We start from the raw sequence: 21,441 nt of genomic DNA on the forward strand, positions 1-21,441 counted from the left end.
TTTTGTGAACAGTCTGGACAAGGTACAATATATGTTTGTGGAAGTGTTTGCATAAGTTAAAATATAATGAGGACACACAAACTGCTTAGTATTTTCAGATATATTATCATGTAGATAAATAGGATTTATATAATTATATGAAAAATCTGATTAGCTAGCATTCTAAATTTAGAATGTAAAATTAAAGTATAAAATAATAATGATGATGAAAGGGAAGAATACAGAAAAGGACAGCAAATAATATTAACAGTGATTGAAATAGCTTAGTGATTATTTTGCTGTTTATATTTATTTTACTGTGTTGTGCAGTTGAAAATTAAGTAGCATACAATTAAAATTAAATGTATCTAATTTACAAACACATGTAAATTTAGCATTTTTTGCATGTTCCCAACATTGGCATTTATCATGTTTATAAACACAATTTTATCACATATGAAACTTTTCAAATCTAAGTTTGTCATAACAGAGAGTCAAAGACACAAGACAAGAATACCCCCCCCCCCCCCCCCGACCCCACCAAACCCACCCCACCAACACGAAAACAAAAAAGAAAAAAAAAGAAAAAAGAGAGTGAGGAACAGTTCCGAAGTACATAAATATTTCCAACATTGCAATGATGTATGAGCAGAGATCACGTTAATTTTCTCTTGGGATCCATTATACCTAAACTGGTTCCCGATTGCAATATTCAGTATGTTACACATATACCAATATAAGAGAGTATGGCTAATAGCTTATACCGGGAACGTAGTACCGGGAACCGGGATATTTAATACTTCATAGGGTTTAGATGACATTTCATTTAAGACTTATAAAGTGATTTTTTTTCAAAAGTTAAGTATTTAATACTAATTCATGTGATAGTGCAACAATATTTTGAATTTTTGGAATCAGTTTTAACGATGAAGTTTTAAAAATGTTCAATTCAATAAGAATGGAAACGGGAAATATGTCAAAGAGACCATAACCCGTTCAAAACGAAAACAATTTTAAGACCATCAATGCGAAAAATCCCACACCCAGAGGAGGTCTTGTGCAGACCCCGTAATTCTTATGTATACAAGATCAAGAAAATGGACGCCAATCTTCACTTCGGAACACAGGTATGAACTAAAAGTTAAAAAAATATGCAAGACTAACAAAAGGTTCCTGACTTAGGGGAGGCGAAACATGGGGTAGGGTTAAACGTGTTTTGTCAGATCTCAACCTACCCCCTTTCACCTACAGCCAACAATGTAGAATAAATAAACACATCATACTTGTTATCTTGCTTATAAATTATCATATTGTAACACTTGAAAGACATGTTATACGTACTCTACAGGGACAACAACTGGGTCCAAAAAGGCGAGAAATTCATAAAAAGGCCACTTCTTAGAATTTGACCCTTTCGATCCACTTTTTATATCCTTCTCGTCCTTCTTTTTCCTTCGATATGTATCCTTTAAATTCTTAAATTTGGCCTTACAATCTGCTCCTACAATAATTAAAAAAAACATGAAATGATAAACGCAATATATGAATAGGTAAAGGTGTACATAATAAAATCAAAATATAACAAAAGGATGGGGTAACAGGACCCAGAGGTTATCAGTAATCGAATAAATCGGATGGAATGGCAACTTACTTGATCAGATTTCAAATATAATATATTCCCAAGCTTATAAACTAACCGCCCTGAAGTAAGTCCATTATTCATAGTTCATTATTCATTATTCAATAATGAATAATGAAAAAGTTCACTTTTCACTATTCAATATTAAAAAATGAATAATAAATAATGAAATAGTTCACTTTTCCCTATTCAATATTAAAAAATGAATTATGAAATAGTTTATGTTTCATTATTCAAATTGAAGCGGTGAATAGTGAAATAAATATTAAAAAAAATGACTGTTGACACTACAGCTATATTTTGACCATAAGAGGGTTTACGGAGGACCTAAATGGTCACAACATGCGTTAAAATGAGGAAATATGAAAAAGAAGATGTGGTATGATTGCCAATGAGACAACTATCTACAAAAGACAAACATGACAGAGACATCAACAACTACAGGTCATCGTATAGTCAGCGATAAAAGGCCCCGATAAGACAATGTAAAACAATTCAATAAAGGCAACAGTAGTATACCGCTGTTCAAAACTCATAAATCCATGGACAAAAAACAAAATCGGGATAACAAACTAAAACCGAGGGAAACGCATTAAATATAAGAGGAGAACAACGACATAACACTAAAATGTAACACATATAGACAAAATCCCACGAGAATAACAAATATAACATATATATATAACATCAAAACCAAATACATGAATTTGGGATAGACAAGTACCGTGACACGTCTTATCGCAATGTGAATTTACACTCAAAAATAAGAGAAAACAAACGACACAACGTTATAATGTAATACACACAGAAACGAACTATAATATAACAATGACCATATTCCTGACTTGGTACAGGGCATTTTTAAAGGAAAAAATGGTGGGTTGAACCTGGTTTTGTGGCATGCCAAACCTCGCACTTTTATGGCCAACGAGAAAACAAACGGCCTTATTTATAAAAAAATAAAATGAACGAAAAACAAATAAGTAACACATAAACAAACGACAACCACTAAATTACAGGCTCCTAACTTGGGACAGGCACATACATAAATAATGTGGCGGGCTTAAACATGTTAGCCAATTTTGAATAATGAAATGGATATTTTGAATAATGGAACGGACTGCTATGACCCTCCAGCCCCTAATTACAGATATATATTATACCTAAATCGAAAACTTATCAAGAGAGGAACAAAAGGTCTATAGTCAATATGTTCCCCAACGCATATTAGAGGAGTAACGAAGGACTGAAATATCGACATACGCGTGAACAAAGAGAAATAGCCAATTTTGAATAATGAAATAGATATTTTGAATAATAGAATTGACTGCTATGACCCTGGGCAAAAAAAGCAGGATCAAATGTAGTGAAAAACAAAAAGGGAAGACCGAGGTTACATCATGCCCCCCCCCCCCCTTTTCCCCCAAAAAAAATCAAAAAGTAGCTCCCTTAAATGACCAACATCTAAACATTGCTAAATTATTAAATTATCAAACAGGAATGAAAAAAACAAGATAATCGAGATAATTAAACGGTGACCATAATTTGAAGAAAATTTACATTTATGGGGTCGACCATTTGGTTATTTTCGAGGCGTAAAGGGGTGGTGGTGATGAGGATATTCATAAATAGCGCGTGATGCCAAAAACTACAAATAAATAACTGACACCATGTAAAAATTAAATTCTTTCATAGCACAGTCGCCTGCAGATTTCTTAATCATAGCGAAAAATGGGAGGGGAGCATAATATATTTTTACGGTAGTATTTAGGTCCCTATATATCTACAGCTAGATGGGAATATGATGTTTAGATCATGATGGAAATATGATGCTCAAGTGGGATAGTCTCAACCACTCAAATATTGATTTACATTGTAACTATCAACATGTACATACAGTGGAATAATATTTTTAGTAGTATTTATACATAATATTTTATTTTCCCCATTTTTCGCTATAATTATGACATCTTCATGCAGGCGACTGTGGAATCACTTTGGTCATAACAAATAGAAAAAATAAATAATTAATCCCAACTCCCAACCCAGCCACTAAATTTATATCAAATGGTCGGCCCCTAACATGTTTTCATTTTAATTATTTATTCATGATAAACAAATCTCAAGTATTACACATTGCATACATTTTAAAAGAGATGATTTGTTGTGACACGTTGTTTTTCAACTATTAGTAATTAGTACATGTAGTTATATTGTCATTTTCTAGAAAATTATATTGAAGTGTCAAAAAATAGATGTCTTAAAAATAAATATATTTACTAGTAATCAGAAACATATAAAAGATATACGTCTCTGATTTAATATACTACATTTTTACTATGAGGTACTCAATATGCGGATTATCCCTTGAGGGATTATCAAAGGACTCGGTACCCCTTTTTGTTTCAGTTTTTATCAAATTAAAGCTTTAAAGATCCTACCTGATATACCCATCTCTTCGCCAATTCTTTGCCACTCTGACTGGGTAATATCGGAATCCATATACTCCTTAGTAGATGGATCCCATAAACATGCTGTATCTCTTACAAGATGGATCAGCTTTTCTCTGTCAAACCCCGGCTGCGTCTTTTTCGATGCCATGATTGGAATGAACATGTGCTTGTTAACCTTTTAACCTATTTATTTTACATAAAAAGTGTAGCGATGTCGCTATGAAGTTGAAATAATTTCAACTCGCTTGCGAAAGATTGCGATTGACCTTGCGTTAATGGTTTTTGTAAGCGATAGAAGCGATGCCGCGCGTTATCGTGCGTTGTCGCGCGTTGTCGCGGCGTTTTAACTGGCGACAGAAATATTCGTCGCATCGCTAGTCGCAACCGAAGTATAAACCCAGCTTTACAGATCAAGTTTAAGTTTGTTCTACTTCGCTTATTTTTTGCAGAAATTAGGGTCATACAGTCTTTGGACTTTGATAAATTGTTGAAAATCACAGTTATACAAACTTTATTTTCTAAAGGTGGGTTTATACTTCGGTAGCGGCAGCGATGCGACAAGCGATGCGATGCTATCTAAGGCGTAGCGCTGCGACAAAATGATGCAGCGATGCGACGCGATGCGATACTAAAAAATCGTGTCGCCACGATCGTTTTTATTTCGCGTTGCTTAGCGATTTTTGTAAACAAAACAGCTATTTAAAATGGAGAATCAATTGAAGATAATACAAAATGAAACCAACTCTTTAATTCATGTATATTTGATGCACATGACTGGTATATGGTTGCTGTACAACAGACTTAGAAGTAGAAGAAAAAGAACCAAATACACAAGATCAATATTGGCGCAAAGAAGACGACAAGGAGACTATGCAAATCTTGTGCAGGAAATATGACTTGATCCAGAATATCACATTCTCTACTTTCGTATGTCACGGGAGCATTTTGAAAAGTTGGCAAGAAAAGTATGTCCCCTGCTTGAAAGACCCAGGACACATTTGTATCCAATCAGTGCTACTGAAAGATTGGCAATGACGTTACGGTAATCAAATTACTTCTTTCAAAAAAATGTTTTTTTCTAGAAATAAAAAGACTATCCTCATGAAAGGCTCTTGAAAAACGATGATATTCTTTTTTATAAAGACTTGCATGCAGGGCATCAAACACAAAAAAAAAAAACCAATATTTGTGTTATAAGCCTATTAAAAGCCTAGTCAAAAGATAAAAACTAAAAAATAATTGATGCAGGCTATACTTAATTGTAGTTTTAACATAGGTAGGCATTAAATTCGTGATTATTTTTGACCGACCGATAGAGAGGGCTAAAAATAACACGAATATAATGCCTATCCATGTTAAAAACTACAATAAAGAATAGCTTTTTTCCACGAACCTCCCTTTTTTGTTTGTACACAAATAAACGACTGGCCATGTTATTTTTCCGAGGGAGGAGTTTTGAACGCATGTGCGAACTAATTTTATTGGATTTAGAGCATGGTCTATTCACAAAGCGAAAGAAGCACGTCATATTACACTGACTATTGAAAATATAAAAAAAAACTCATTTTCTTGTTTTCAATCATATAAAACAATGTTTAGGCAAAAAAGACACTGGTACATGTATTTTGATAATCATACTGGCAAGTTACATCACAGATTATGCATATAGTTGACCAGAATTGCCAAAAAATGACACACTGGTTATTGGTTGAAACCATTGTTTCAACTACCGTCTTCAATTTTTTTGTAGTTGTACTTATAGCGCTTACAGTGCTTTGATTTTCCAATTGAAATCAAATTACTTACTTTCAACATGTATTGCATGCCTATATCTATATTTGACTATTCGATTGAATAGAATGTGTCATGGAATTAGATGTCACTCAATGGCACTCATACCACATCTTATTTATATTAGTCACGTGGAACGGTGCTGTTAACAAACATTTTAAAATAGTCTCGCAAATAAACTAGAGTCTCATGATAGCCTGAAGTCGCTCATCTGTATTTTTTTTGTATATTTATATATTTCCTCAATAGTCATAATAATTGATAGTTATATAATTATGATGTTGAAAGTACATTCATACATGTTAGCAAATGCCATTTTACGTTCTATCGTGATACGGAAGACATAAAAGGACTTGTAAAAAGTTTAATTAATCCGAAATATCGGAGTGTTAATGATTTATAATCCGAGATCACGGATTCATTATCTCGTTTTAATAGTCCGTTATCTCGGTTTGATAATCCGTTATCTCGGTTTAATAATCCGTTATCTCGGTTTAATAATCCGTTTTCTAGGTTAAATAATCCATGATTTCGGTTTAATAATCCGAGACAGCGGATTATTACACCAAGATCCCCGATAAGCAATCTGGGATCACGGATTATCAAACTGAGATAACGAGTTATTTAACCAAGATCATGGATTACTAAACTGGGATCACGGATTATCAATCCCAGATCACGGATTAATTCTATTTTTTTGTGTGTCCATTTATGGCTTCCGTACGTAACCATACATCACAATTTTTGCAAAATAAATATCTTGCGGAGTAATTGGATCAGTAATTCTGGAGGCGAAGATGGTTAAAATAGTTTATGATGACATACGACGACGGACTCCATGTGCTGGCAAGCTCGCAATGATTTATTTCTATGCTATCTTAAATTAATGCGGTTACTTCTATCATGTATATTATGGCCCTATGTACGTAACCATTCATCACAAATTTTGCAAAATAAATATCTGGCCTAGTAAGGTCAGTAATTATAGAGGCGAATATGGTTAAGGTAGTTAACGATGACAAACGACGACGGACTCCCAGTGCTTGCAAGCTTGCAAGGCCCTGCTGTGGTCTCTTTGTGTCATATGTGCTAATTAACAAGTAGAAAGTCGCGCGACTGTTTTCTACCATTTAAAGTGTGATGCATAATTTTGCCTGGTGCATGTCGTCTTTAAATAACGTGGATTTGTTTACATAATTTTTCGTTTTCAATTCTTGTATTAGTAGTAAAGAAAATAAACTTTTCTTATATTTTGAAATTTGTCATCCTTTTATGATTTTCTTTCCTGCTCTGTTGCAGATATTTAGCTTCTGGAGATTCCCAAACTTCGATAGCTCTTGCTTACCGGGTATCCAAATCAACTGTTTGTAACGCTATTTCTGAAGTATGCAATGCAATATGGCGAAGTCTAAACACAGAATATCTGAAAGCACCAACTACAGAACAAGAATGGTTAACTATTGAGGAAGGATTCAGTGGTACTTGGAATTTCCCACATTGCATAGGGGCAATAGATGGTAAACATGTAACGATTCAATCACCTGCTAACTCTGGATCTAATTTCTTTAATTATAAGAAATCGTTTAGTATTGTTCTTCTCGCAGTTTGCGATACAGATTACAACTTTACAATGATAGATGTCGGATGTCCGGGTCGATTTAGTGATGGCGGTATATTCTCGAACTCCAAGATAGGTCAACGGTCAGAAAATGAAGAACTTAATATTCCAGCCCCGTGTTGTCTTCCTGGTACAGATAACACTTGCCCGTATGTTTTTGTAGGTGACGAAGCTTTTCCTCTTAAACAATACATGATGCGTCCTTATCCGAGGACACAGTTAGATTATACGAAGAGGATCTTTAATTACAGATTGTCAAGGGCAAGACGTGTTATCGAAAATGCTTTTGGAATACTTGCAAGCCGATGGAGGATATTTAGGAGACCCATTTTGGCAACTCCAGAGAAGAGTACAGAAATTGTCAAAGCCGCATTGTCTTTACATAATTTTGTCAAGTATGAAGAGAGAAACGTTCCTGTCCTTCAGCGTAGGTACTGCCCTCCCAGGTATGTAGATACAGATGACAACGGCAACATAATTGAGGGCATGTGGCGGAATGAAATTGGTGATGCTAGTGGGATCGTTGGGATAAATCAAACAGGGAGCAACATGTTTAAAAAAAGAGCTCGGGAAACAAGGGAGAAGTTCGAGAACTATTTCGTGAGTGACATAGGAAAGGTGGAGTGGCAAAATACAAGTGTTCATTTTGGTGAACAGGAATAACTACATTTGAAACTTATAATTCATTAAAATCTCTTTAAAATGATAAGAAATGAAATTAATTAAACGAAATAGTTGAATTTTTTTTTAATTCATCAAAAAATATGTTGTTGGTTCATTTTCATCTACTTTTTGATATTGATTACTAGTATTAACATTCCTACTAGAAAGCACTTCTCGATATGGAGTGTTGAACTCCACATCATAAAGTGCTTGGTTGATCAATATTTTAGCTTGAGCTTTTTGCTGTGGGCTGAGTCTTCTTAAGTTAGCAGCTACAGTTTGTCCATAATGCCCCTCCTCATCCAACTCCTTCTGGTTGCCTTGAGAAAGAGATTCTTGAAGGGTCTTGCTACTGTCCTTTAGGAATTCAACAAATTGGGTGTCGATGTTCTTTCTTGCAGTATTTTTCATCTTTTTAACTGGAGGAACACTGACATTTTCAACCTCAAGCTCATTCCCTTCTTCTTCAGAAGTAGAGTTTTCCAAATTTGTGCATGAACTGAAATGAAAATGATTCATAATCAACATTTTGTGGATACATTTATCATGTTTATAAACACAATTTTATCACATATGAAACTTTTCAAATCTAAGTTTGTCATAACAGAGAGTCAAAGACACAAGACAAGAATACCCCCCCCCCCCCCCCCCCCCCCCCGACCCCACCAAACCCACCCCACCAACACGAAAACAAAAAAGAAAAAAAAAGAAAAAAGAGAGTGAGGAACAGTTCCGAAGTACATAAATATTTCCAACATTGCAATGATGTATGAGCAGAGATCACGTTAATTTTCTCTTGGGATCCATTATACCTAAACTGGTTCCCGATTGCAATATTCAGTATGTTAACCATATACCAATATAAGAGAGTATGGCTAATAGCTTATACCGGGAACGTAGTACCGGGAACCGGGATATTTAATACTTCATAGGGTTTAGATGACATTTCATTTAAGACTTATAAAGTGATTTTTTTTTCAAAAGTTAAGTATTTAATACTAATTCATGTGATAGTGCAACAATATTTTGAATATATTGAAATATGTCAAAGAGACCATAACCCGTTCAAAACGAAAACAATTTTAAGACCATCAATGCGAAAAATCCCACACCCAGAGGAGGTCTTGTGCAGACCCCGTAATTCTTATGTATACAAGATCAAGAAAATGGACGCCAATCTTCACTTCAGAACACAGGTATGAACTAAAAGTTAAAAAAATATGCAAGACTAACAAAAGGTTCCTGACTTAGGGGAGGCGAAACATGCGGGGTTAAACGTGTTTTGTGAGATCTCAACCTACCCCCTTTCACCTACAGCCAACAATGTAGAATAAATAAACACATCATACTTGTTATCTTGCTTATAAATTATCATATTGTAACACTTGAAAGACATGTTATACGTACTCTACAGGGACAACAACTGGGTCCAAAAAGGCGAGAAATTCATAAAAAGGCCACTTCTTAGAATTTGACCCTTTCGATCCACTTTTTATATACTTCTCGTCCTTCTTTTTCCTTCGATATGTATCCTTTAAATTCTTAAATTTGGCCTTACAATCTGCTCCTACAATAATTAAAAAAAACATGAAATGATAAACGCAATATATGAATAGGTAAAGGTGTACATAATAAAATCAAAATATAACAAAAGGATGGGGTAACAGGACCCCGAGGTTATCAGTAATCGAATAAATCGGATGGAATGGCAACTTACTTGATCAGATTTCAAATATAATATATTCCCAAGCTTATAAATTAAACGCGCTGAAGTAAGTCCATTATTCATAGTTCATTATTCATTATTCAATAACGAATAATGAAAAAGTTCACTTTTCACTATTCAATATTAAAAAATGAATAATAAATAATGAAATAGTTCACTTTTCCCTATTCAATATTAAAAAATGAATTATGAAATAGTTTATGTTTCATTATTCAAATTGAAGCGGTGAATAGTGAAATAAATATTTAAAAAAATGACTGTTGACACTACAGCTATATTTTGACCATAAGAGGGTTTACGGAGGACCTAAATGGTCACAACATGCGTTAAAATGAGGAAATATGAAAAAGAAGATGTGGTATGATTGCCAATGAGACAACTATCTACAAAAGACAAACATGACAGAGACATTAACAACTACAGGTCATCGTATAGTCAGCGATAAAAGGCCCCGATAAGACAATGTAAAACAATTCAAACGAGAAAACAAACGGCCTTATTTATAAATAAATAAAATGAACGAAAAACAAATAAGTAACACATAAACAAACGACAACCACTAAATTACAGGCTCCTAACTTGGGACAGGCACATACATAAATAATGTGGCGGGCTTAAACATGTTAGCCAATTTTGAATAATGAAATGGATATTTTGAATAATGGAACGGACTGCTATGACCCTCCAGCCCCTAATTACAGATATATATTATACCTAAATCGAAAACTTATCAAGAGAGGAACAAAAGGTCTATAGTCAATATGTTCCGCAACGCATATTAGAGGAGTAACGAAGGACTGAAATATCGACATACGCGTGAACAAAGAGAAATAGCCAATTTTGAATAATGAAATAGATATTTTGAATAATAGAATTGACTGCTATGACCCTGGGTAAAAAAAGCAGGATCAAATGTAGTGAAAAACAAAAAGGGAAGACCGAGGTTACATCATGCCCCCCCCCCTTTTCCCCCCAAAAAAATCAAAAAGTAGCTCCCTTAAATGACCAACATCTAAACATTGCTAAATTATTAAATTATCAAACAGGAATGAAAAAAACAAGATAATCGAGATAATTAAACGGTGACCATAATTTGAAGAAAATTTACATTTATGGGGTCGACCATTTGGTTATTTTCGAGGCGTAAAGGGGTGGTGGTGATGAGGATATTCATAAATAGCGCGTGATGCCAAAAACTACAAATAAATAACTGACACCATGTAAAAATTAAATTCTTTCATAGCACAGTCGCCTGCAGATTTCTTAATCATAGCGAAAAATGGGAGGGGAGCATAATATATTTTTACGGTAGTATTTAGGTCCCTATATATCTACAGCTAGATGGGAATATGATGTTTAGATCATGATGGAAATATGATGCTCAAGTGGGATAGTCTCAACCACTCAAATATTGATTTACATTGTAACTATCAACATGTACATACAGTGGAATAATATTTTTAGTAGTATTTATACATAATATTTTATTTTCCCCATTTTTCGCTATAATTATGACATCTTCATACAGGCGACTGTGGAATCACTTTGGTCATAACAAATAGAAAAAATAAATAATTAATCCCAACTCCCAACCCAGCCACTAAATTTATATCAAATGGTCGGCCCCTAACATGTTTTCATTTTAATTATTTATTCATGATAAACAAATCTCAAGTATTACACATTGCATACATTTTAAAAGAGATGATTTGTTGTGACACGTTGTTTTTCAACTATTAGTAATTAGTACATGTAGTTACATTGTCATTTTCTAGAAAATTATATTGAAGTGTCAAAAAATAGATGTCTTAAAAATAAATATATTTACTAGTAATCAGAAACATATAAAAGATATACGTCGCTGATTTAATATACTACATTTTTACTATGAGGTACTCAATATGCGGATTATCCCTTGAGGGATTATCAAAGGACTCGGTACCCCTTTTTGTTTCAGTTTTTATCAAATTAAAGCTTTAAAGATCCTACCTGATATACCCATCTCTTCGCCAATTCTTTGCCACTCTGACTGGGTAATATCGGAATCCATATACTCCTTAGTAGATGGATCCCATAAACATGCTGTATCTCTTACAAGATGGATCAGCTTTTCTCTGTCAAACCCCGGCTGCGTCTTTTTCGATGCCATGATTGGAATGAACATGTGCTTGTTAACCTTTTAACCTATTTATTTTACATAAAAAGTGTAGCGATGTCGCTATGAAGTTGAAATAATTTCAACTCGCTTGCGAAAGATTGCGATTGACCTTGCGTTAATGGTTTTTGTAAGCGATAGAAGCGATGCCGCGCGTTATCGCGCGTTGTCGCGGACAGTCGCTGCGTTTTAACTGGCGACAGAAATATTCGTCGCATCGCTAGTCGCAACCGAAGTATAAACCCAGCTTAAATGCAGTTAGATATTGAGCTGATTTTTGGTATGATAGTTAACCATGATCAGTTACAGTTTAAGTTAGGTTTCGCTGGGCTCCGCTGATTTTTGCCTTAATTAAGGGTTAAAGACTTTGAAATTTGTTGAAAATAAGTTAAACTGATATTTTTCTGAATGCTTTCAGATATTTGGCTGATAATTGATATGTGACTTGACAATCATGAGTAACAAATCAAGTTTAAGTTTTGTTAATTAAGCTCCACTAATTGTTGTAAAAATTATAGGCTTTGGAATTTATTAATTGTTGAAAATCACAGTTATATGGACTTTTTTTCTAAACGCCTTCAGATATTGGGCTGATTTTTGGTATGTCACTTAACCCTGATGAATCAAGTTTCAGTTAAGGTCCACTCAGACGATTTTTGACGAAAATTTAAAGGGTTACAGACTTTAAAAATTGTTGAAAATCACAGTTATACAGACTATTTTTCTACATGCCTTAAGATTTTGAGCTGCTTTTTGATATGTGAGACTACTATCATGTTTGAGTCCATATGTGTTGTTGAAATTGCAGATTATTCAACTTTTTCAGACAGGGTCATTCATGTAGTTCAGACATATCTAGCTAGTATAGTCAATTGTTAAGTTTTCAGACATATCTAGCTAGTATAGTCAATTGTTAAGTTTTCAGACATATCTAGCTAGTATAGTCAATTGTTCAGTTTTCTACGCAAGTAAGTTTGATAAGAATTACATATGTACATGTGATAGATCAATGATATTTTGTATGAAGATGCAATACTATTATAATATATCAATTTGATGACTATTTTGTTGCCCTGTCCTCTACAACATGGTCCAGTTACTTTGAATTAATTAGTTTTTTTGAAATTATTCAATGGTAAGTTTTCTTCATAACTTAGATTGAAATTAAAATATTTACAAGCACAAAACTGCTTTGAACATCAATTTGTATTGACTGATTTCAAATGTCATAGTTCAAACTTCTGTACTCATACATGTATATGAATGAAGTAAACATGTACTGTTTTAAAACATTTAAGGGGGCTCGCGGATCTAAATCAAATTTTTATTTAATATAGGATTTCTCTATATTTTTCTATAAATGAACTTTATCTTATACTTAATAGAAAAATGAAATAAAAAAATGGGGTCACCGTTCATTTACGCTCACAATCTGTCTTTCGAAAGAAGCCTACATTTTTAATAATGTCCTTTTTAACCGGATTTTTGTGACAAAAATGTCAGTTATTGATTTGGGGATGTACGGCAGGCGGACGGGCAGGCGGCAATCAAATGTTGTCCGTGCATTAACTCATGAACCGTTCAAGCAAAGCTTTTAAAATTTTAATATGTTGTTACTGACAACTAAATGCAGGTCAAGTTCAATAATTTTGACTTTTACCGTTCAGGAGTTATGGTTCTTGAAAGATTGAAAAATGGAGTTTCCAGTCGTGTCCGTGCATTTACGCATGAACTGTTCTACCAAAGCTTCCCAAATTTTAAATTGTTGTAACTGATGACAAAATGGAGGTCAATTTAAATAATGACGATTTTGACTTTTACTGTTCAGGAGTTATGGTTCTTGAAAGATTGAAAAATGGAGTTTCCAGTCGTGTCCGTGCATTTACGCATAAACTGTTCTACCAAAGCTTCCCAAATTTTAATATGTTGCTACTGATGACAAAATGGAGGTCAAGTTCAATAATGACGATTTTGACTTTTACCGTTCAGGAGTTATGGTTCTTGAAAGATTGAAACATGGTGTTTCCAGTCGTGTCCGTGCATTTTTATATGTTGTTACTGATGACAAAATAGAGGTCAAGTTCAATAATGACAATTTTGACTTTTACCGTTCAGGAGTTATCGTTCTTGAAAGATCGTAAAATGGCGTTTCAATTCACGTTGTTGCATCTACTCATGCACCATTCAATCCAAGCTTTTCAGATTTTAATATGTTGATACTGATGACAAAATGGAGGTCAAATTTGATATTGACGATTTTCACTTTTACCATTCATCAGTAATGGTTCTTGTGATATAGCCAGGACACAAATAAATGTTAATAAATCCGGTTTGCTGTCGTTGTGACAGCCTCTTGTTTTCTGTTGAACTAATAGGAGAAATAGCGGTAATATCGAAATAAAAAAAGAACTAGATTACAGAAATCGCTTAAATCGTACAATTATTTAGTCATGTTAGTTTATGTACAGCTTATTCGAAAACAACAATAAAAAATTTATGTACAGCTTATTCGAAAACAACAATAAAAAATTTATGTACAGCTTATTCGAAAACAACAATAAAAAATTTATGTACAGCTTATTCGAAAACAACAATAAAAAATATAGGTCACCGATGGGCTAAAAAAGATATTTTAATTTTAATGCCAAAAAATGACATTTTTGCACCAAAGGGAGATAATTTGGAGCTTTTTCAATGATATCTACATTTTAAAAGTCACCTGTGGCCAACACGAAATGTTTTTTTGAATGATTTTTGAACCATGTGATAAAGTAACAACTACTTTAAATAATGAATAAAATTCGTAATAAAAAATTAATGTTTATTTTTTTTCTGAAAATCTTATACCCGAGAGCCTCCTTAAACTAAATTTTACTCTTTATGAACAAATTCATAATATGAACAAATGCACCAGCAGTACCATTTTCGTGAAGCTATACAGTTTTTTGTACATTAAAAAAAAACAAAAAAAACACGATATTCATCATTATTAAAAAAAAGGACATAATATAACTTTTCTTTCCTTAGCCAAAGGCAATATGAGCAACTATAATTGCACTTTGATATTTTATTTTATTCCAATACATGAAGCATATCATGCTGAGTTCACATGTAATTCAAATTGGTTTAATTGGCATTCCAAACATTTTACGTTCTAACCTCATTTCTCATTCAAATTGCAATGCACGTCAAATTTGCCTTACTGTCTTAATGATGTTATCTTTTAAATCCTATTAACAAAAAGGTATTTCTAATGCGAATTGGGTAAAATGAATTAAAAAAGAAGAGTGGGTGAATGTGAATAGCGAATTAGATTCGAATTGAATATACATGTGAACAAGGCATCAGTATTATAGATACATCTATAGGTATATTTATAAGAAAGTCTTAACAAGTGACAACTCTTTGGCAGAAAACATATATTATATCCATGATATATTTAAAGTTACTAATCATATTAGCTCTCATTATGCAATTGTTCATCTAGCCTTTCATTTATTGCATTAAGAACTTGTAACAGTTTGTCCTCATATTGTACATTATTTGCATATATGTATTTATAGATTTTTAAAAATGCCAAGAAGAAAAAATTGGAGGGCAGCAGAGGCTAAACGTGGTGTGAAAAATCCACAGAAAAAGACACTGACGGACTTGACTGGGGATACTGGCCCCATAAACAGTACTAGAATTGACCTTGACCTGGGTGATACTGACACCCTCAACAACAGTATCTCAAATAACATGGGGGATACTGACCTCCGCTCAAATACAAACAACAGTACCTTGAATTTACTTGAAAGATCTAAATTGAATAAACTTGAAATATCTGAACTAAATATGCTTGAAATATCTGAATTGAATGAACATGAAACATCTGAATTGAATGAACATGAAACATCTGAATTAGATAAACCTGAACTATCTGAGTTGAATCAAAACAGTAACAATAACTGTGCAAAAGAATTGAATCAAAACAGTGACAATAACTGTGCAAAATAATTGAATCAAAACAGTGACAATAACTGTGCAAAAGAATTGAATCAAAACAGTAACAATAACTGTGCAAAAGAATTGAATCAAAACAGTAACAATAACTGTGCAAAAGAAACTTGTCATATACGAACAGATTTTCTGTTAAATGAATCAAACAATAGTTATGCCAAATCAGATTCTCATAGTAATATCCAAACTGATCTGTTGCAAAACCAAAATGAACAACCTAGAAATAATTCAGAAGAAGTGCTATCAAAATATTTCAATTCTTTTAATGCAAACTTTATTAAATTTGGAACTTTTGACCAGTATGCCACAAAATTTGCTGCTCAAAGCAGGGGAAACCAATGTACTTGTAATTGTTTAGTTTTCTTATCTCTTTCGTCTTTAAATTTTGATTCAAACACATTGAACCTGGATTACATTTTAGATAAAGGAGATGAAATTTACAGGAAGCATGTTCAAGAACTAATAACACAGGGATTATTTAAAAATGTGCTTTTGAATTTTGATGAAATTCCTGTCAAAATTGAAATTACTGAAGGGATTTTTATCATTAACAAACAAAATATTCTGTTTGGTATAGCTTTACAGTATCAAGAGTTGACTGGATTTCTCTCATTACAAGAAGCAATTCAAAATTGTATTAAGCAGTCAAACAAATTTCTTATAATGATTGGAGCCATATGTTCAGCAGTTTATTATTATAATCATATATACTATTTTTTTGACACTCATTCTCATTCAGAATGTACACTGAATAATCCATTAGATTCCTCTGGCAAAAGTATTTTGATTGGATTTGCTGACTTACATGACCTCCTCAGTTACTTGTATGCTTTTTACACAAGTTTACAAATTGATTTAGACTCTCAATATGAAATTTTACCTGTATGTATCAGTAGTAAAGATGCTGAGAAAGATGTGACCAAGCAGATGAAGAATTATTTCGATGATCAGAAACTAAGGAACACAAAACAAAAAAATAATTCTTACCAGTATATAAAGGTACCCAAATTTGTATATATGAAAAAGTACATGCAAAATAGAAGAAAAGAAAAAAATTATAGAAAGACTGAAGCAGATAGAAAGAAGTGTCAGAGAGAAAATTCAGATATAAGACCAATAGTAAGACAAAGAGAACTTGTTGCTAAAAGAAAGGCTAGAAAGACTGAAGATTTCAATAAAAGAGAACTTGCTGCTAAAAGAGATGCTAGAAAGAATAAAGATTTCAATAAAAGAGAACTTGCTGCTAAAAGAGAGGCTAGAAAGAATGATGTTTTCAAAAGAAATGAAACAGAAAAGAAAAAAATTGCCAGACAAGATGAAGACTACAGAAAACATGAGTCCGAACGGGACTTCCACAGAAAACAAGAATATAGGTCACATCCAGAAAATTTAGAACATGAGCGTTTGAAGAAACACAGTTCTAGACAGAACAAACTAGATATAGACAGATGTTATGATAAGACAGTTAAAAGTACTAAAAGAAAAAACATTGATTTCACAGATCATGAAAAAAAAACTAAAAAAGAAAAGAGTTCAAGGTATAACTCTTGATGCTTGCATAAGAAATTTTAAAACAAAAATTAATGATGGTCCTACATATATATGTACTTCATGTGAACAAACTTGGTTTTGTGATTCTGTAGTTAATTCTAAAACTGTCAAAATGACCACTCCTGCTAACATGTCACATTGCTTTACTAATTTTAAATCTGTACAAGACATAGAATGGATATGTCATACTTGTCTCAATGCAATAAAAAAACAAAGAATTCCTCGATTTTCAATAGCCAATAAAATGGGATTTCCCCAAAGACCAAAAGAACTAAATTTGTATCCTTTAGAAGAAAGACTGTTATCATTAAGAATTCCTTTTATGCAGATTCGACAGTTGCCAAGAGGTGGACAGTTATCAGTTAAAGGCAATGTAGTAAATGTGCCTGTTGAAGTTCAACCTACAATAAATTCACTTCCACATACATTAGAGAAATCAGGTACAATATCAGTTAAACTAAAGAAGAAACTGGAATTCAAAAAGTGTGATTTTAGTGAAAATGTGAGACCATTTGCTGTCATTTGTGCATTACATTATTTGATGAGAACAAGTGACTTGTACAAGTCTTCTGGAATAGAAATAAATGAGGATTGGATTACAGAAATCGCCAAAATAAATGAAGAAACACATGACAATGAAAACAATAGTGCAGAACAAGAGGATAACCAAGATCAGAATGATTCAGATAATGACTCCGATCATTTCAGTGAAGTAGATGAAAGTGAAACTCATGTTGGAAACACAGATACACTGTTAGATCACATTCCAGACGACAATCCACTATGTGATACAGGTTTAACTTTTGCTCCTGGTGAAGGTCAACGACCAATTAGTCTCTACAGTGATCCTGATGCAGAGTACTTATCTTTTCCAACTATATTCTGTGGTCAAAGAAGGCCAGATAACAAAGACAGGTCTGTCTCTGTTCACTATACTGATATTGTCAAATGGGAACTAAGGTCCATGGATAGGAGAGTAGCACAGTCTGTACCAAATATATTTTTCAAGTTAAAAAAAATTCAGTTAAAAAACATAAGTGATAAGGTCAATCTTGCTCTAAGAAGGTGTCAATCAGAAGGAAAAAAATGGACAGCAAAAGATGTACTGAATCCTAACACTGTAAACGATCTTGTAAGATTAGATGAAGGTTATTATATCTTTAGAAGTTTAAGAAATTCTCCAGTATACCTTGAAAAGAGGAAGAAAGATTTGTTTGCAATGATCAGACAGTTGGGTCTTCCAACATGGTTTGGCTCTCTTTCATCTGCAGACACTAATTGGAAAGATTTGTTACGAATTCTTGGCAAATTAAATGATGGCAAAGAATATACTGACAATGAATTGGAAGAAATGGATTGGCATCAGAAATCTAAACTTGTTCAGAAAGACCCTGTGACATGCTCTAGATATTTTGACTATCGTGTCCAACAGTTTATTAACTTGGTGTTGAAAAGTGATCATGATCCTATTGGAAAATTGACAGATTTTTTTTATAGAGTTGAATTTCAACAGAGAGGTTCACCACATATTCATATCTTGATCTGGATTGAAAATGCACCAGTTTATGAAAGCAATTCAAATGAAGATGTTGTAGAATTTATTGATAAATATGTCTCCTGTTCACTTTTAGAAAATGATACTAGTTTAGTCAATTTGCAGGTTCATAAACATTCAAAAACATGCAGAAAAAAAGGTCACCCAATTTGTCGTTTTGGTTTCCCCCTTCCACCTATGAAAGCAACAGTAATCTTAGAGCCTTTGAAAGAAAATGATGACATAGAAAAGTACAAAACTATATATAAAGAAATACAAAACGAAATTAATACACTTCACAATTCAGAAGATATAGACCAGATGACATATGACATGTTTTTAGATGATGTGTTACAAATGGATGATGAAAATTACATTAAGGCCATAAGAAGCAACTTGAGTGGTCCAAAAGTTTTTCTCAAACGAAAACCATCTGAAGTCCGTGTAAATGGTTACATGAAAACTGTGTTGATAGCCTGGCAATCAAATCACGATTTACAGTTTGTTTTAGATGCATTTGCATGTGCAGTGTATATTGTTTCATATATAAGCAAGTCACAAAAAGGTATGAGTGCATTACTAGACCAAGCAGCAAAAGAAGCACGACAGGGAAATTTAGACTTGAAGCATCAAGTAAGGCACATTGGGAATTACTTTTCAAATTCTGTTGAAACAAGCGCACAAGAAGCAACATACTTAACACTACAGATGCCTTTAACAAAAGCCACAAGACAAGTTGTATTCATTAACACATCTCCACAACACAAAAGAACTTTTCTCCTCAAGCAATCATCGGCCCTAGAAAAACTAGGCCCAGACTCTACTGAAATAGAATCAGACAATGATATTAAAAGATACTCGCGTAGACCAAAACAACTGGAGAACTGGTGTCTAGCAGACTATGTATCTCAGCTTGAATTGCAGTATCCTAAAACTTCAGAGTCCTCAGATGATCATGAAACAGAACAGCAAGAAAATGAATCTGAAAGTGAAAATGAAGAGGCAAATGCAGATATTATAGAAGAAATCAATAACAAAATCGACATAACCCTGAAGAATGGTATTCGAATATATCAAAGAAAAACACCTAAGGTTATAAGATATGTTAAATACAATTACAAGACTGACTCTGAAAACTTCTACAGAGAACGCTTAATGTTATTTTATCCATGGAGAAATGAACTTTCAGATTTGCAATGCGGACATGAAACATTCGAAAACATGTACTTGACTGTTGCAAGACTATTAGAAAAAAAAGCTAAGCAATATGAAGGAAAAGTGATAGATCTAGAGAAAGCTATAGAAGAGGCAGAAAATGATTGTAATGAGAATGATCAAATAGCACCTGCCACACAGCAAGTAGAAATGGAAGATGCTGAAATAGGCCCAACAGAATCTGAACAGTATGTACACTTCAATCCAGATAGACCAACAGAACATAGACTGTATGATATGTCCCGTGAAGTTGGAATAGAAGCAAGAACAGTAGAATTGACAAATCATGCAAACAGAATAAGTGAGAGAGATTATTTTGATTTGATAAGATCCTTGAATAAGAAACAGTGGGAATTTTTCCAACATGTTATCACATGGGTTAAAACAAAACATGAACCATTTTATACATTTTTGACAGGTGGAGCAGGATGTGGAAAATATGTAGTTGTCAGAACAATATTTCAAGCTTTACACAGACACTTATGTTCTATTGAAGGTGAGGACCTTGACGATATAAGAATTCTTCTTTGTGCTCCTACGGGAAAGGCAGCTTACAATATAAATGGTTTGACCATTCACAATGCTTTCCAGATACAACCAAATAAAGGACTTGACCAGTCATTATCATGCGATGTTCTCAATACACTTAGAATGAAATACAGAAATTTGTCTCTGATTTTGATTGATGAAATTTCAATGGTTGGAAACAAAATGTTCTCTTTACTAGAGAGAAGGCTGAAAAAAATCAAGGGAAGCAACTGTTCATTTGGTGGTGTGAGTATCATAGCTATTGGTGACTTTTTCCAACTCCAACCTGTATTTGACAAGACCAAGTATCATATGGGTTAAGTTTGAAGATGCCAGAATTGGTGCTAACAATAGAAGAAAATATTCACACTTGTACGGAAAAGATGTTGAAAAAATATGGACTCCAATGTTTGACATTAAAAGGTCATTTACTTATAAATATAAGACCTTTGAAAGAATTCAGTTTCCTCTTCGCCCAGCAGCCGGAAAAACTATTCATAAATCGCAAAGAGATACATTACATGAGGTTGTTGTTAGTCTGAAATCAAAACGTAAAGGGAAAATACCACATATTCACTATGTTGCCC

At 33.4% G+C, this 21,441-nt stretch overlaps 3 protein-coding genes across 3 annotated transcripts; 2 read left to right on the forward strand and 1 right to left on the reverse strand.

Annotated features, from left to right (window-relative positions):
• Positions 1-4,774: 4,774 nt before the first annotated feature.
• LOC139486393 (uncharacterized) lies at positions 4,775-8,178 on the forward strand. The gene is made up of 2 exons (XM_071271268.1): positions 4,775-5,113; positions 7,162-8,178. Exons 1-2 carry the CDS (start codon positions 5,001-5,003, stop codon positions 8,141-8,143), a joined length of 1,095 nt encoding a protein of 364 aa, XP_071127369.1. The 5' UTR covers positions 4,775-5,000; the 3' UTR covers positions 8,144-8,178.
• Positions 8,179-8,227: 49 nt separating this feature from the next.
• On the reverse strand, positions 8,228-12,018 carry LOC139484425 (uncharacterized). The gene is made up of 3 exons (XM_071268158.1): positions 11,859-12,018; positions 9,551-9,710; positions 8,228-8,642 (listed from the first exon to the last, which is right to left on the reverse strand). The coding sequence occupies exons 1-3, from the start codon at positions 12,016-12,018 to the stop codon at positions 8,228-8,230; spliced, it is 735 nt and encodes a 244-aa protein (XP_071124259.1).
• Positions 12,019-17,689: 5,671 nt separating this feature from the next.
• LOC139484427 (uncharacterized) lies at positions 17,690-21,175 on the forward strand. The gene has a single exon (XM_071268159.1). The coding sequence runs from the start codon at positions 17,690-17,692 to the stop codon at positions 21,173-21,175; it is 3,486 nt and encodes a 1,161-aa protein (XP_071124260.1).
• Positions 21,176-21,441: the final 266 nt, after the last annotated feature.

This window comes from Mytilus edulis, chromosome 8, assembly GCF_963676685.1.
Source record: "Mytilus edulis chromosome 8, xbMytEdul2.2, whole genome shotgun sequence".
In the NCBI taxonomy this organism is placed as follows: Eukaryota; Metazoa; Mollusca; class Bivalvia; order Mytilida; family Mytilidae; genus Mytilus; species Mytilus edulis.